Raw genomic sequence first — 14,206 nt, 5'->3', positions numbered from 1 at the left:
TTCTACAAACACAGCCACCATATAAAGCAAAGTATACACACTACTTTTTACTCATCAAGTTCTATTGATTCAACCTCCTAAATCTTTTTTGTTCTAAGCCTCATTTTTTTCACCTTTCAAAACAATTTACCAAGGTATTATTCACATATATTCATCCAGTTTAAGTGTGGAGTTTGACAAATTGTGGTAATTGTGTACAATTGTGTGACCACAATCAAGTTGCGGACTAGCTCTTCCATCCTAAAATCTGCCCTCCTTTGTAGTTTACTCTTCCCCAACCCTGACCCCAACCAACCACTAATCTGCTTTCTGTCACTATAGTGTTGTCTTTTCTACAACGTCATATGAATAGAATCATACAATACAGTCTTTTGTGTTTGACTTCTTTTACTTAATATAATGTTTTTTATATTCATGTTGTTGTGTGTTAATATGTTATTCCTTATCATTGCTAAATAGTATTCCACAGATAGCTAAATCTCTTTTAAACACACCTTCTGCCCATCCCAATGCCACTCACTGTCTCACTCCAAGATCAATTATCTCGTCTGACTATGGTAATTCCCAGATTTAATTGTTCTCCCTATTTTTGGTTCTACTCTGCTCCAGTCATCCTCCATACCGACACTAGAGTATTCTTTTAAAATGCAAGTATGAGTGTTATCTATAGCCTTTTTGAAACCCTCTAGTGGTGCCCCTTTGTCCAAGCAGGGTAGAGTCCAACCTCCCTAACTTAATGAGCTTTCTTCTGATTATACTGCCAGTCATATCACCCAGAGGTCATGTCTTGTAGTTTATAAATCTCAAAAAATATCAGACTATTTGTAGTTCTCCAAAATACCTGTTGCATTATTTCACACCTTTATGCATACTGTTCCCTCTTTTTCCTTCCCCTGGAAAACTTCTACTCATCCATCAAAACCCAACTCAAGAATCATCTCCTCATCCATTGCCCAGACTGAGTTTATGCCTGTCTCATCTATGCCATCCCTGCACCTTGTATTTATTGATCAATTAAACAAATATCTTTTGAAGATCTACTGTCTACCAGGCTCTATAATAGGCACTAAGAATAATAAGGATGAATATGATAGCCACAACCCCAGCAAACAAGCACTCAATGTTAGTTAAATCAAACACTACTTACTTAAACAAAGCAATCCTCTACATTGTTTTTATAGCAGGAAAAAGATGTCACATCAGTTTGTATAATCTACAAAGAAGAATTAATAAAGTAAATCATTGTCTAGCATTGCAGTTGTTGTCTTTATGAGAGTTATAACACAAGAGTTCAGATAAAACTGTCCAAGCCATTTAGATTCATTCATTGTTCATTAGTAAACATTCTTTGGGGGCCTGTTATATACAGGATATTATGCTTGTCATCTTCAGGGATAAAAGAATGGAATAAGATACTTGCCACAGTTTAATCTACTGCAGGAGACATATTTGTATAAACCTAACTGCAATATAAAGTATGTGTTAAGTGTCATAATAGACGGATAAAGCATAACAGCCAAACAGTGGATAACTGATAGTATCTACATTTTTACAACGCATTTTGAAATTAGTCAGAAAATTCCTTACCTCATTCAACATTTATTTCAAGTATGTGAAAAAGGTTTTTTTTTAATATTCATTTATTTATTAGCTGCCTTGGGTCTTAGTTGCGCACACAGGATCTTTTGTTGTGGCGTGCAGGCTCTTTGCTGCGGTGCACGGGCGCACGGGCTCCAGAGCAAGCAGGCTCAGTAACTGTGGCGCGGGCTTAGTTGCCCTGGGGCATGTGGGATCTTAGTTCCCAGACCAGGGATTGAACCAGCGTCCTGTACATTGCAAGACGGATTCTTAACCACTGGACCACCAGGGAAGTCCCTATGAAAAAGTTTTGAGAATAATATATCTAATACCCTTGTAATCATCAGCCAGCTTTATCTGGACTTAATATTTTGCCACATTTGGTTTGGGCCTTTGTTTCTTAAAGAAATAAAATTATACATAAAATTAAAGTCCCCTGTGTACCTTTCCCAAGCCCATTCCACTCCCTCACCAGAAGAACCGCTATAGTGAATTTGATTTGAATCATTTGTATGCATGTTTTGATTCCTCTGCTATATATGTGTAGCTATATATGTATCTGTAGTATTGGTTTGCATTTTTAAACTTTGTATTTATGACATTATAATGAACCTATCCTTCTGCAACCTGAGTTTTTAGTTCAACATCATGTTTTTGAAATGTATTCATTTTGATACACTTAGCTCTAATTTATCAATTTAGCTACTGACAGCATATCATTACTATTTTAAGAAATACAGAAATACTTATCCTTTCCCCTTTTAATAAATATTAACGTAGATTCCAACTTCTTTATTATGAACAACACTGCACTGAACACCCTTGTACATGTCTTTTAGTACACATTTACAAAATGTTTCTAAGACAATGGTCTATAGAGTTTTTTGATCATGCATACTTATTCATAAAATATTCTTGAGAATGCATTTAAATATATATAAATTATATATATTCTTCGATAGTAATGTTATATATTAAAACATACTAATAGAAATTAAAAGAATGAGACAAAGATGAAATAAAATATTAAATAATTTTTCTTAAGAAAATTAAAACTGTCTAAGAAAAATTTTAATAATGTATTTTAATGATAGTGTGATTAAAAGTCAGATTTGATTACAAGTGACTATTTTTTAAGTCTCTAAATATGGCAGGTAGTGTTCAAACTAGAAGCAGAGATATATCCTCTTTGTCATTTTCTTGTTGTTTATCTTTGCCTTGTTAGTATAATTAACCCACATGTCTACTTTAGCTTTAGCTTAGCTTATAATTAACCCACATGTCTACCAATAACCTACTTTCTGTCTCTATGGATTTACCAATTCTGAAACTAAATAATATTACCCATGTATTACCCATAATTCACTTACCCATATAAATTGTAGGTATTGCAATACACTACAAGAGAGTGGACAAAGGGGTCCGCAGTGGCCAACTCTGCATCACTGTGGAATTTCCCCTCTACCCTCAAAACATCTTAACTTTCATGATTTACCATTTTACATCATACCTAGGGAAAATGTCAGTGCCTATCCATATGTTAAATTTTAAATATTTTCATTTCCTTCTTGTTTTTTAGATTAAAATGAACAAATAGATATGGTTCTAATATTATTTTCCTGCTCTCCAGTGGGTCATCTTTTACAACCCCCTGGGATGCTAGATCCCATTTTTGACCCACTGTTCTATAATATATACATAGAAATGGAATTGCTGGATCTTAAAATATGTGCACCTTTGAATTAGCCAAATGTTTCAAAATTGCTTTCCAAAGTGTCGTGCCAGTTTATACTCCCATCGGCGCTGTATGAGAGGCCCCGTCGCTCCACACTGTCTTTCCAAAACCTGAGATTATTAGATTATAACTTTTAACAATCTGGTAGGGGAAAGAAAGTAACTATTGTCTTGATTTGCATTTCCCTAATTTGGGATGACAGAGAGCAATTTTTGTTTATTAACCATTAGCGTTTCTTCTGTGAGTGGCCTGTTGATATCCTTTGCCCATTTTGCTAATGGGGTGCTTATCTTTTTTAATAATTTAGTATATATATATAAAATACTAATTTTATAACTATTAGAATAATGAATGAGTATATAATTCTTCATCCTAATACTTAGTTGTAGAAAGTGTAAATATGTTCTCCCAGTATGTGGATTGATTTTAACTTTGTGTATAGTGTCTTTTTTAGGACAGAAGTCTTTTCTCTTTACTATTTTTTTTATTGAAGTGTAGTTGATTTACACTGTTCTGTTAATTTCTGCTATACAGCAAAGTGATTCAGTTATACATATATAACTATATATACATTCTTTTTTTATATTCTTTTCCATTATGGTTTATCATAGGATATTGAATATAGTTCTCTGTGCTGTACAGTAGGACCTTGTTGTTTATCCATTCTATATATAAGAGCTTACATCTGCTAACCCCATCCTCCAATCCATCCCTTCCCAACCCCCTCCCCCTTGGCAACCACCGGTCTTTTCTCTATGCCCGTGAGTCTATTTCATAGACTGGTTCATTTGTGTCATATTTTAGATTCCATATATAATGATATCATATGGTATTTGTCTTCCTCTTTCTGACTTACTTAGTATGATAATCTCTAGCTGCATCCATGTTGCTGCAGATGGCATTATTTCATTTCTTATGGCTGAGTAGTATTCCATTGTATATATGTACCACTTCTTCTTTATCCATTTATCAGGACAGATGTCTTTAACTTTCATGTAGGCAAATGTATCAGTCCTGTCCTTTATGCCTTCTGTGTCTTAAGAATGCCTTCCTTTCGCCAGGTTATAAAGATACTCTTATATTGTCTCCTAAAAGTTTTTATTTCTGCTTCTTAAACATGAACCTTTAAAACATCTGGAGTTTTATTTTTGCATAAAATATGAGGTAGGAATCAAATTCTATTATTTTCTGTATAAATAACCAGTTGCCCAAATGACCATTTATTAAATAGCTCAGACTTTCCCATTTGGTTTGTAATGCCAGCCTTGCCACATATAATGTTTTCATATGTAAACAATTTTCGTTCTTTTGATTCGTATGTATTATATTCTTCTGATCTATTTCTATTTCCTTGGGCCGGTACTACACCATTTTAGTTACTGTGGTTTTATGAGAAGTCTTAATATCTTACAGGGCAAGTTCGTCTACTTTCTCTTTTTTGGAAATTATGTTGGCAAGGCTTGCTTCTTTCTCTTTTGGGGAATTTTAGATTCTACATCTCAAGTTACACACACACACACACAAATTGTTGGGATATTAGTTGGAATTACATTAATATGGGGAGAACTGACACCTTTAAAATACTGTTTTCCCTTCTCTGAACATGCTATGTTTCTTCATTTTTCTAAGTCTCTTTCAAAATCTTTCAGTAGAGTTTTATAATTTTTCCCCTAAGGGTCTTGTACAACTTTTCTGAGATTTATTTCTTGATATCTTACTGTTTTTGTTGCTATTGTATGTGATATTTTTTAAACTACATTTTCAAAAAATTTTTGGTTAATAGGAACGCAGTCAATTTTTGCATACTGATTTTGTATCCCAAGTCTTGCTGAACTCTGTTATGGTAATATTGTTTGTTTGTGGACTTATTTGCATTTTCTACATAGAAATGCCATCATATATGAAAAATGACTGGATTTTTTTTATCCTTTCCAATATGTATTTTCTTTGCTTCCTTGTTCATGCCTCCCTCTCAAGTTAAAGGCAACTACCTTGAGGCCATTAGGCTTGGTTGGATAGGAAGCTTATACCCTTAATCTGATCTCTAATGCAGGGCACAATCTTTTTGTAATTGAGGTAAAATTCACATAACAAAAAATTAACATTTTAAAGTATACAATTCAGTGGCAATTGGTACATTCACGATGTTGTGTACCCACCACCTCCATCTAGTTCCAAAACATTTTATCACCCCAAAAATAAACTTCATGCCCATTAAGCAATTACTCCCCAGCGCCTAACAACCAATAACCTACTTTCTGTCTCTATGGATTTACCAATTCTGAGTATTTCATATAAATGAAATTATACAATCTGTTATCTTTTGTGTCTGGCTTCTTTCACTTAGCATGATGTTTTCGAGGGTCATCCATGTTGTAGCATGTATCAGTACTTAATTCCTTTTTGGCTGAATAATATTCCATTGTATAGATTTACAACTTGTTTATCCATTCATCAAATGATGGACATCTGTGTTGTTTCTGCCTTTTGGCTACTGTGAATAATGCTGCTATGAACATTTGTGTACAAGTTTTTGTTTGAATAGTTGTTTTCAATTCTTTTATGTATGTACATAGGAATGGAATTGCTGGATTATATGGTAATTCTATTTTAACTTTTTGAGGAATTTCCAAACTATTTTCCACTGTGGTTGAACCATTTTACCTTCCCACCAGTAATGTAAGAGGGTTCCAATTTCTCCACATCCTCTTCAACACTTGTTATTTTTCCTTTTTTTTTTTTTTATTAAAGCCATCCTACCGGTGTGAAGTGGTACCTTACTTTGACTTGCATTTCAAGTCATTTGTCCATTTTTAATAGGTTTGGGGGGGGTTGTAATTGAGGAAGGGTAGAATCTTAATGGGCATCTGTCATTAAAAGGCCTTTTTAATCTAATGTCTTATTATTTGGGCCCCCAAACCATCAGCTCATCCAATGTTCCACATTTCTGCAGTCTCTCTATTCCTTTTCATTTCTTCTTGCAAACCAGCCAGTTGCTGCCTTGCTAAATGTAGCCAGTAACAAGAACTCACACTACCTTTCTATTTTCCAACCTTTTCTTCTAAAAGGACAGACTCAGTAGTATTTTGCCTGCCTTCCAAATTATCACAGGCAATAGTTTTAGCAAATATTTTACCCTGAAGAGCATTGGTCTTTATCTTTCCAGACTCTAATATCAGTTTCTTCTGTGCCTACCACCTGATGGCTAAGCCAGTGCTACATGTTTTAGAGTTCTGTATTGATAATAACAACATCTCATCCTACTACAATTTCACTATTAGAGAAACATTAGCTATACCAACATACCTCAAGTTTTCAGTGTTTTAACTCAACAGAGGTTAATTTCTCGGTTGTATAACAGTATAAGGCAGGCTTTCAGTGAGCAGACTTCCACAGGGTAATCCAGAAACCCAAGTTTTTTCCATTTTGTGACTCTGTCATTGCCTATGGCCCCTCAGAATCTTTCAATTTCAGGTGGCAGCTGGTTAAACAGGGAGTGGAAGAAGCACATTTGCTTTGAGCCAGTTCAGCCCAAAAGTGACACCCATCATTTCTACTCACAATCTATTGGTAGGAATTAGTCTTTTAGCTTTGCATAGGTACATGGGGTAGAGAGAGGACACAGCAAGGGGTGGGGTGAAGGGCCTGAGAAATGTGATCTGTGATTGGACAGTCTCTTGCCAGCAACAACTCTACATTATGGAAGGGGAACTCAAAGTCTTCAGTGGATAGCTGGCTGTCTTTATCATATCTGGAAGTTTATCACTAAAGGAAATTCTAAAGGAACTATATAGATAGTGGTAAAGGTGTAGGTAACACTAAATGAATATTGACTGCAATATAGGTGATGAGAAGTGGTTGGATTCTGGATATATTTTGAAGGTGGAGCGAATTAGAGTTGGCCATGAGGTGAGAGAGAGTCAAGGAAGACTCCAAAGCTCTGAGCCTAGTTAACAGGAAGGATGGAAATTGAGTAGTTTCATTGCTTTCCTCACGTGAGCCCGCTGTGAGCACTAAATCCTAAGCCCTGCCTGCATGGCAGAGGCCAACATCATCACCTTCCCAAATCCAGAGGAGCTGCACCATCAGTGCAACTTCTCACTGCTTTCCTAGGTTCCTGCACTTGGCCTTACTCTTACTTTCTTCCAATATCAGTTATGCATTTAAAAGTTTGCTTCTTATATTTTATCTAGCATTTCTGAGTAGTAATAGTGGCAGGGTTATAGGGTTACATAATCCACTATATCACTGGATCTATTACTTTATTAGATTATATCATGTTTCTTTCTTATCAGAAAAGAGGCAACATCTAAATCCCAGAAAGTTATAGCAAAAAAATTGAGATTTTTTTTCACTTTACTGCCTTTCCTTCCAAACAAATCCCACTTTTATGTATATATTGTATTTCCTGATTACATGGGGAAAAATGACTTCCTCTTTGAAGCCAGTTGAGTAGAAGCAGCTCAATAAAAGATTAAATTTGGGACTTCCCTGGTGATTCAGTGGTTAAGACTCCCCACTTCCACTGCAGGGGCTGCCGGTTTGATTCCTGGTCCAGAAACTAAGATCCCACATGCCATGCGCAATGCAGCCAAAAAAATAAAATAAAATAAAGGAAAAAAAAATAAAGATGAAATTTAACTGAAATATTTTACAATTGTTCTCAGATTATTTTCACACAGATATCACATAATCATTCTCACTAAACCCTCTATTTTTGCCTAACTAAATTAATTTTCTCTCTCTTGATCTTTTTGTAAAAGACCCAACTATTCTTAAACAGCAGATTTGGCTTTTTAACAAAAAGTAGGCCAATAAGCTTTCTGTCAGTCTGCCTACAGATAAATATGGGTCATGGATTTTAACTTGCAGATTAAACATATACATTTATTTTGGTATCCTCTCAAAACTCCAATAAAATGATAGGTAAAAACAACAATTAGAGATTTTAATGTATAAACCACTAGGATATTTTAGAAAAAGAACAAGAGAAAAGAAATTTCAAAATTTTGGAAGCTAGGAAAATGGGTTCTGAGTACTTAGTAGCCTCATTAGAGCAGTAAAAATTCGAAAAACAAGCTTATAGCAGAAGATATTAAGATGCCAAATGATCCAGGCCATAGAACCTTGGAAAGGATCATAAATTGGACACACATCGTACTTCTAAAAGGAGACACACGGTACTTCTAAAAGCAGTATGGGTCTAGAAAGAAGAGATTGGGTATAATGTGTTTAAAAGGAACATTTTACCTGTAGAGCCCCTTCCCGACTTTTTACAGCCACAGTTTCCTCTCCTTACCCCTGACAAAGGATAATAAATTGTATTATCTAAAGACAAAAGATCTAAGAGATTCTAAACTCATTTACCAGGTGCAGTTAAGGCCAGAGTGACCATCATATTAAAATTAGGTGGACTAAGTAAAAATCTGCATCCTGAATAGGGTGACCATTCCCCAACCTCTCTCCCAGTCAGCTTCACCCAGGCAGGAGATTAGAGAAGTCCTCCCTAAGAAAACTCACGAGGCCAAGGAAAAAAGACCTACAGATACTGACCTACAGATATTGAGGCATTCCCCCAATGAAATAGTCAGGTTCATACCAGATTATCCTATAGTGAAGCCCACCAAATGATAGCCCTCACTCACTCATATGGAGTTTCCAATCATCATTTTAGATCATGAGATATTTGAGAAAAATCTCTATAATAAAAAAAAAATCAAAGTAAACAGAAAAAAGGAACTCAGACAAAACAGATAATGCAGAAGCAAAAGAAAGCTTCATTTAAAAAAAAAGTCTCTCCGGGGGGAAGGATAAATTAGAAGTTTGGGGTTAACATGAACACACTACTATGTATAAAATAGATAACCAATAAGGACCTACTGTATAGCACAGGGAACTATACTCAATATTTTGTAATAACCTATAAGGGAAAAGAATATGAAAAGGAATATATATGTGTGTGTGTGTGTGTATATATATATATACACACACATATACATATATATATACACACATATACATATGTATGTATATCTGAATCACTGTGCTGTACACCTGAAACTAACACAATATTGTAAATTATACTTCACTTAAAAAAAGCAAACAGGGCTTCCCTGGTGATGCAGTGGTTAAGAATCTGCCTGCCAATGCAGGGGACACAAGTTCGAGCCTCATTAGAGCAGTAAAAGCTGCTGGTCCGGGAAGATCCCACATGCCGCGGAGCAACTAAGCCCATGCGCCACAACTACTGAGCCTGAGCTCTAGAGCCTGCAAGCCACAACTACTGAGCCCGTGTGCCTAGAGCCCGTGCTCCGCAACAAGAGAAGCCACCGCAACAAAGAGTAGCTCCCACCCACCACAACTAGAGACCCAATGCAGCCAAAAATAAATAAATAAATTTATTTAAAAAAAAAAAAACCTCTCTAATGTCTTCGGAGAAATAATAGAAGACAATATTGTACAACCCTGAAACAAGAATGGAAAGCTATGTAAAAGCTTATTCATAGAACATAAAGATCTTTTGGAAGTTAAAACAACAGTAAAATTTAATTAAATAGAATGATTGTAATATAAAGTTGAGATATTCTCTCAGAGAGCAGAGCAAAAAGAGAGAGAAAAGACAGAGAATCAGTGTAAGAGATCCAACATATGAATAACAGGATTTTCAGAAAAAGAAAATGAAGGAATCAGAGGGGAGAAAATCAGATTAATACAAGAAAAAATCCTAGAACTAAATAACATGAATTTACAGATTCAATGAACAACAAAAGAGGATCATAGCAGGGCATGTAATCTCGAAAGTATAGAACGTTAAAAAGGAAGAGAAGATTCTGAAGGTTTTTAGAGAGAGAGAAAAAACAAAGACTTGGCAATTAGAATAACAGATTTTGCAAAAGCAATATACGGGTGCTAAACAAAAATGAAGGAATGCTTTTAAAATTCTGAAGGAAAATGATTTCCACATTAGACTTCTATACCCAAATTACCAAGGGTAGAATCAAGACATTTCTAGGCATGTAAATTCTCAGAAACATATCTCTCACTCACCCTTCCTAAGAAGTTTTCAGCAGAAATTTTTCACCAACAGAAGGAAATAAATCAAGAAAGGGAACGAAATGAGACTGAAAAAACAAAAGGCCCAGCACAAGAGAAGGGCATTCCCAGGATACTGGTGCAGAAAGATCTTAAGATTAAAGCTATAGGTATAGCAAACCTAGACCCCAACCAAACCACACTGGAGTAGATCAAAAGGCTCTGTGAGGAACTTCAAGATAAAGCAGAAGGATCCAACAGAGGAGCCATCAAAGGAAGGATATTTTCCAGCTCCTCTGGAAAGTTTGGGAATGAATTACTGGTTGGTAGATTAAAAACTAATAAATGAAAACATTTTAACTATCTACCTATTATTAGCTCTAGAGAAACCAAAAAGCTATACACTAAAGTCAATGTAGTCAAATATGCTCCATGTCTCAGGGAATAGTTACAAAGCTTTAATTAAACACAAATAGGAAAGGTATGTGTTTGGGGAAGGGGGGTTTGGAGGTATGGTAGGAGTTATATCCCCTTTTCTATAGTTGGAAACAGGAAAAATCAAGAAAAAAAATATATATATGGGGCTTCCCTGGTGGCGCAGTGGTTGGGAGTCCGCCTGCCGATGCAGGGGACGCGGGTTCGTGCCCCGGATCGGGAAGATCCCAAATGCCGCGGAGCGGCTGGGTCCGTGGGCCATGGCCGCTGGGCCTGCGCGTCCGGAGCCTGTGCTCCGCGGCGGGAGAGGCCACAACAGTGAGAGGCCTGCGTGCCGCAAGGAAAAAATTAAAAATATATATATATAGTTTCTAGCAATACAGAGGAAAACAAACAGCAGGAAAAAATAAACAGCTAAATGAGGTGCATTCAACAAGTATTTACTGAGCACCCACTACATGTCAGACACTGTTTTAGGTCAGGGTTTCTCAGCCGTGGCACACTCTGGACTATCCTATGCATTGTAGGATATTCAACAGCATTCCTGGCTTCTATCCATTAGATGCCCAGTAGCACCCCTACAGTCATGACAGTCAAAAATGTCTCCTGATATCGCCAAACGTCCTCTGGAGGGCAAAATTATCCCCAGGAGAGAACCACTGTTCCAGGAAATAGAGATACAACAATTAACAAAACACACGAAAAAGAGCTGAAAGTGATTACCTCTGAAAAATAGGATCAGGGTGAAGAGGAGCAGGGCAGGAAAATGCAGTTTTTACTCATAAGCCTTATAGAATTCAGACTTTTCAAACTATATATACACGCTACATTAATAAAAGAGAATAAATAGTCTAAGAGAAAGATATAAAGTCCATTTATACCTTAATTCACTGTTTCTACACGAGGCAGTATAGTCATGCAATTCTAGATTTGAATTCCAGCTCCACCACTTACTCTGAGGCAAGCAACTTAAACCATTCTGAGCCTCATTTTCTTCAACACTATAAAACAGGAATATTCACCTAGGGTTATTATAAGTATTGCATACTATTATGCAAAAATACATATAATGCATGTCCTATAGTACCTGCATTTTAAGCATTCAATAAATTATAACATCTTGGAAAGTATATATAGTCAGTAGCTTCCATACACCAGATCCTTGAGAATAACCACCAGCATCTTGGATATATAAACCTGGGGCTCCCATAACTTGTCATACACTAGTCATGAGACCATCTGAGTGGCATACCAGGACTCATGCCATTTATAGCATGCACTGTAATCATGTACATACCTTGATTTTGTTCTTGGAAAATCACCATATATACTGAGAGTAAAAAAGCAGATCTGTTGCACGAAGAAAGATAACTGAAATATGTTAGAATTTTACTCATCCAGGTGGCAGATAGCAGAAATCCATGTAAGCATCAAGCAATTTATTTGTATCACGCTATAGGAAAAGCAGTTACATATATTTTAAAAATAAAAAGGAGTAGACCAAATGAAAACAATAAAGCTTACTTCAGGGGATGGGGGGAAGGATTTTACAATTTCGTGTGACCGTGTTTCATTTCTCTCCACTGCTCCTTGGATTCTTTCAATAATCTTAATAAAATTTAATAAAAGTGAGCTATTTTGTTTAGGTTAATTAAGATATGAAACTTTTTATATCGTACTTAACGAAGTCCATCTCATTATTCATCAAAATATTAATTATAATAATGGCATAATTTATTCTTATATCCAGTCTCGATATACTATATTCACTACCTCAGTTAATCCTCACAATCTGGGCTACTATGTGGCAGATACTACTATCCTCATTTAATAGATTTAGTCATTCATTTTTTCAACAAATACTATTATAATTGAACACCTGCTCTATGTTGTTCGCTGTTGGGAATATAGCAGTGAATGAAACAGACAAAAAATCCCTGCCTTCATAGAACTTACGTTCTCAACAAACAACAAGTAAGTAAAATGTACATATTGTTAGATAAGAGATAAGTACTTTGGAGAAAAATAATGCATTGAAGAAGAAGAGGGCTTCTGGAATGGAGATGGGGTAGCAATTTTAAATAGGGTTGTAGGGGATAGTGGAATTTAAGTAAAATCATGATGTTAAGATGAGGAAACCAGTTCAGAGAGTAACTTATTCAAGGTCACAAAATTAATAAAGCCAATAGAAGTATAGCTGAACACAATAAAGAATCTTGGTGCATCATTTTATAACAGCTGCTCAGACTTACTGAGACTTTTTGTGATTGGTCAAACCCAAATTAAATCTGTTCTTCTAAATCGTTCTAATAAGTATTGTAGTGTGCACATTAATCCAGAAATGGAAAGAAAACATTAAATTTGTGTTTATTTTCATTTCAGGCCAAAGAATCCCAAAAAACAAGAAAGATTCTTGGGAGGATATGGTGGAAACACTTCAAAAAGATTATAGTCATCACCATGGCCATTCTCCTTTCAATCATCATCATTCTTTTAAGTACAAATGTAATACCAACTTGACCCTTCTCCCCATCCCCAGCAGGTACCAATAAATTGTTATATGTAATTAGAGTTCTACAACCAACAACTACAAAAGCCTTCTCTCGTGGTAGGAGGAATGGAGGAAAAGGGGGTTGGAAGTATTTCCTTGTCCCTTTAGTGTTCCTTGACTCGTCTTTATACCTCTCCCATTTCTGTAATCCCATTTGTTTTTTGTTTTTTTTTACCACTGCTCCACTACTCTTCTCTTTGTTAATATTACAAGCACATACCCTGAAATCAGACTGCCAAGCTTCAACTCTCCACTCTGCCACATACCATATAGATGACTTTGGACAAGTTGGTTAACCTTTGACCCTGTCTCCTCATCTTTAAAATGGAGCTAATAATAATAATATCGCATAGAGTTGTTGTCTACCACATAGAAAATGCTATTTAAGTGTTAACTATTACTTAATAGGAAAGATGACTGCATTTATGGCATTGATTAAATCCCCATTATCTTACTCCTTACTCAGAAATGACCTTAAAATTCCCTTAGAAGAATTCTTACATGAGTACAGTCCAGATACACATTCACCTCTTCTACATATTCTTTCATGTGAAATGAAAATTCAAACCATTGTGTTTTATACTAGGCATTTCTTTGGGTAAAGATTAAAAAATTAGGAAACTATCATTTCTCTAATAAATCACAGGTCATGTCTTCTATTTTACCACCCTAACAGCTTTATTCTCTTTTTAACTGATACACTTCATCCAATAACCTTGAATCACTAAGATTTCTAAAACCCAAAACATTCAACTTCACTTCGCAGTTGGTTACAAGGTTTTATGAATTCTATTTCCTAACTGGGATGTTGAGGTCTAAAGTACGTTTTAAAAATCATAAAAATCATAGTGATCCATGGGGAAGAATAAAAAGAT

General features: G+C 35.6%; 1 protein-coding gene and 1 long non-coding RNA gene across 10 annotated transcripts in view; one reads left to right on the top strand and one right to left on the bottom strand.

Moving 5' to 3' along the window:
• The window catches only part of LOC117197598 (uncharacterized), a 53,606-nt gene extending 40,437 nt beyond the window's left edge, over positions 1-13,169 (bottom strand). For 2 of the 6 annotated variants that reach the window (XR_007477178.1, XR_007477181.1), the window contains exons 1-2: positions 2,898-13,169; positions 1,148-2,830 (exon numbers count right to left, since the gene is read on the bottom strand). This is a non-coding gene — a long non-coding RNA (uncharacterized LOC117197598). The remainder of the gene's footprint in view (positions 1-1,147; positions 2,831-2,897) is intronic. The other 4 variants (XR_007477182.1, XR_007477179.1, XR_007477180.1 and 1 more) reach the window with 4 other exon arrangements.
• The window catches only part of LOC117197597 (vesicle-associated membrane protein 8-like), a 31,508-nt gene extending 18,162 nt beyond the window's left edge, over positions 1-13,346 (top strand). For all 4 annotated transcript variants that reach the window (XM_049709416.1, XM_033410013.2, XM_033410011.2 and 1 more), the window contains one exon: positions 13,163-13,346. In XM_049709416.1, coding sequence (XP_049565373.1) covers positions 13,163-13,300 — 138 coding nt within the window. In that variant the 3' untranslated portion in view covers positions 13,301-13,346. The remainder of the gene's footprint in view (positions 1-13,162) is intronic.
• The last annotated feature ends 860 nt before the right edge of the window (positions 13,347-14,206 follow it).

The sequence above is a fragment of the Orcinus orca genome, chromosome 4 (assembly GCF_937001465.1).
Source record: "Orcinus orca chromosome 4, mOrcOrc1.1, whole genome shotgun sequence".
NCBI classification, from domain to species: domain Eukaryota; kingdom Metazoa; phylum Chordata; class Mammalia; order Artiodactyla; family Delphinidae; genus Orcinus; species Orcinus orca.
Note: the sequence above shows the minus strand (reverse complement) of the source record. Positions and strands in the feature narration are given on the sequence as shown.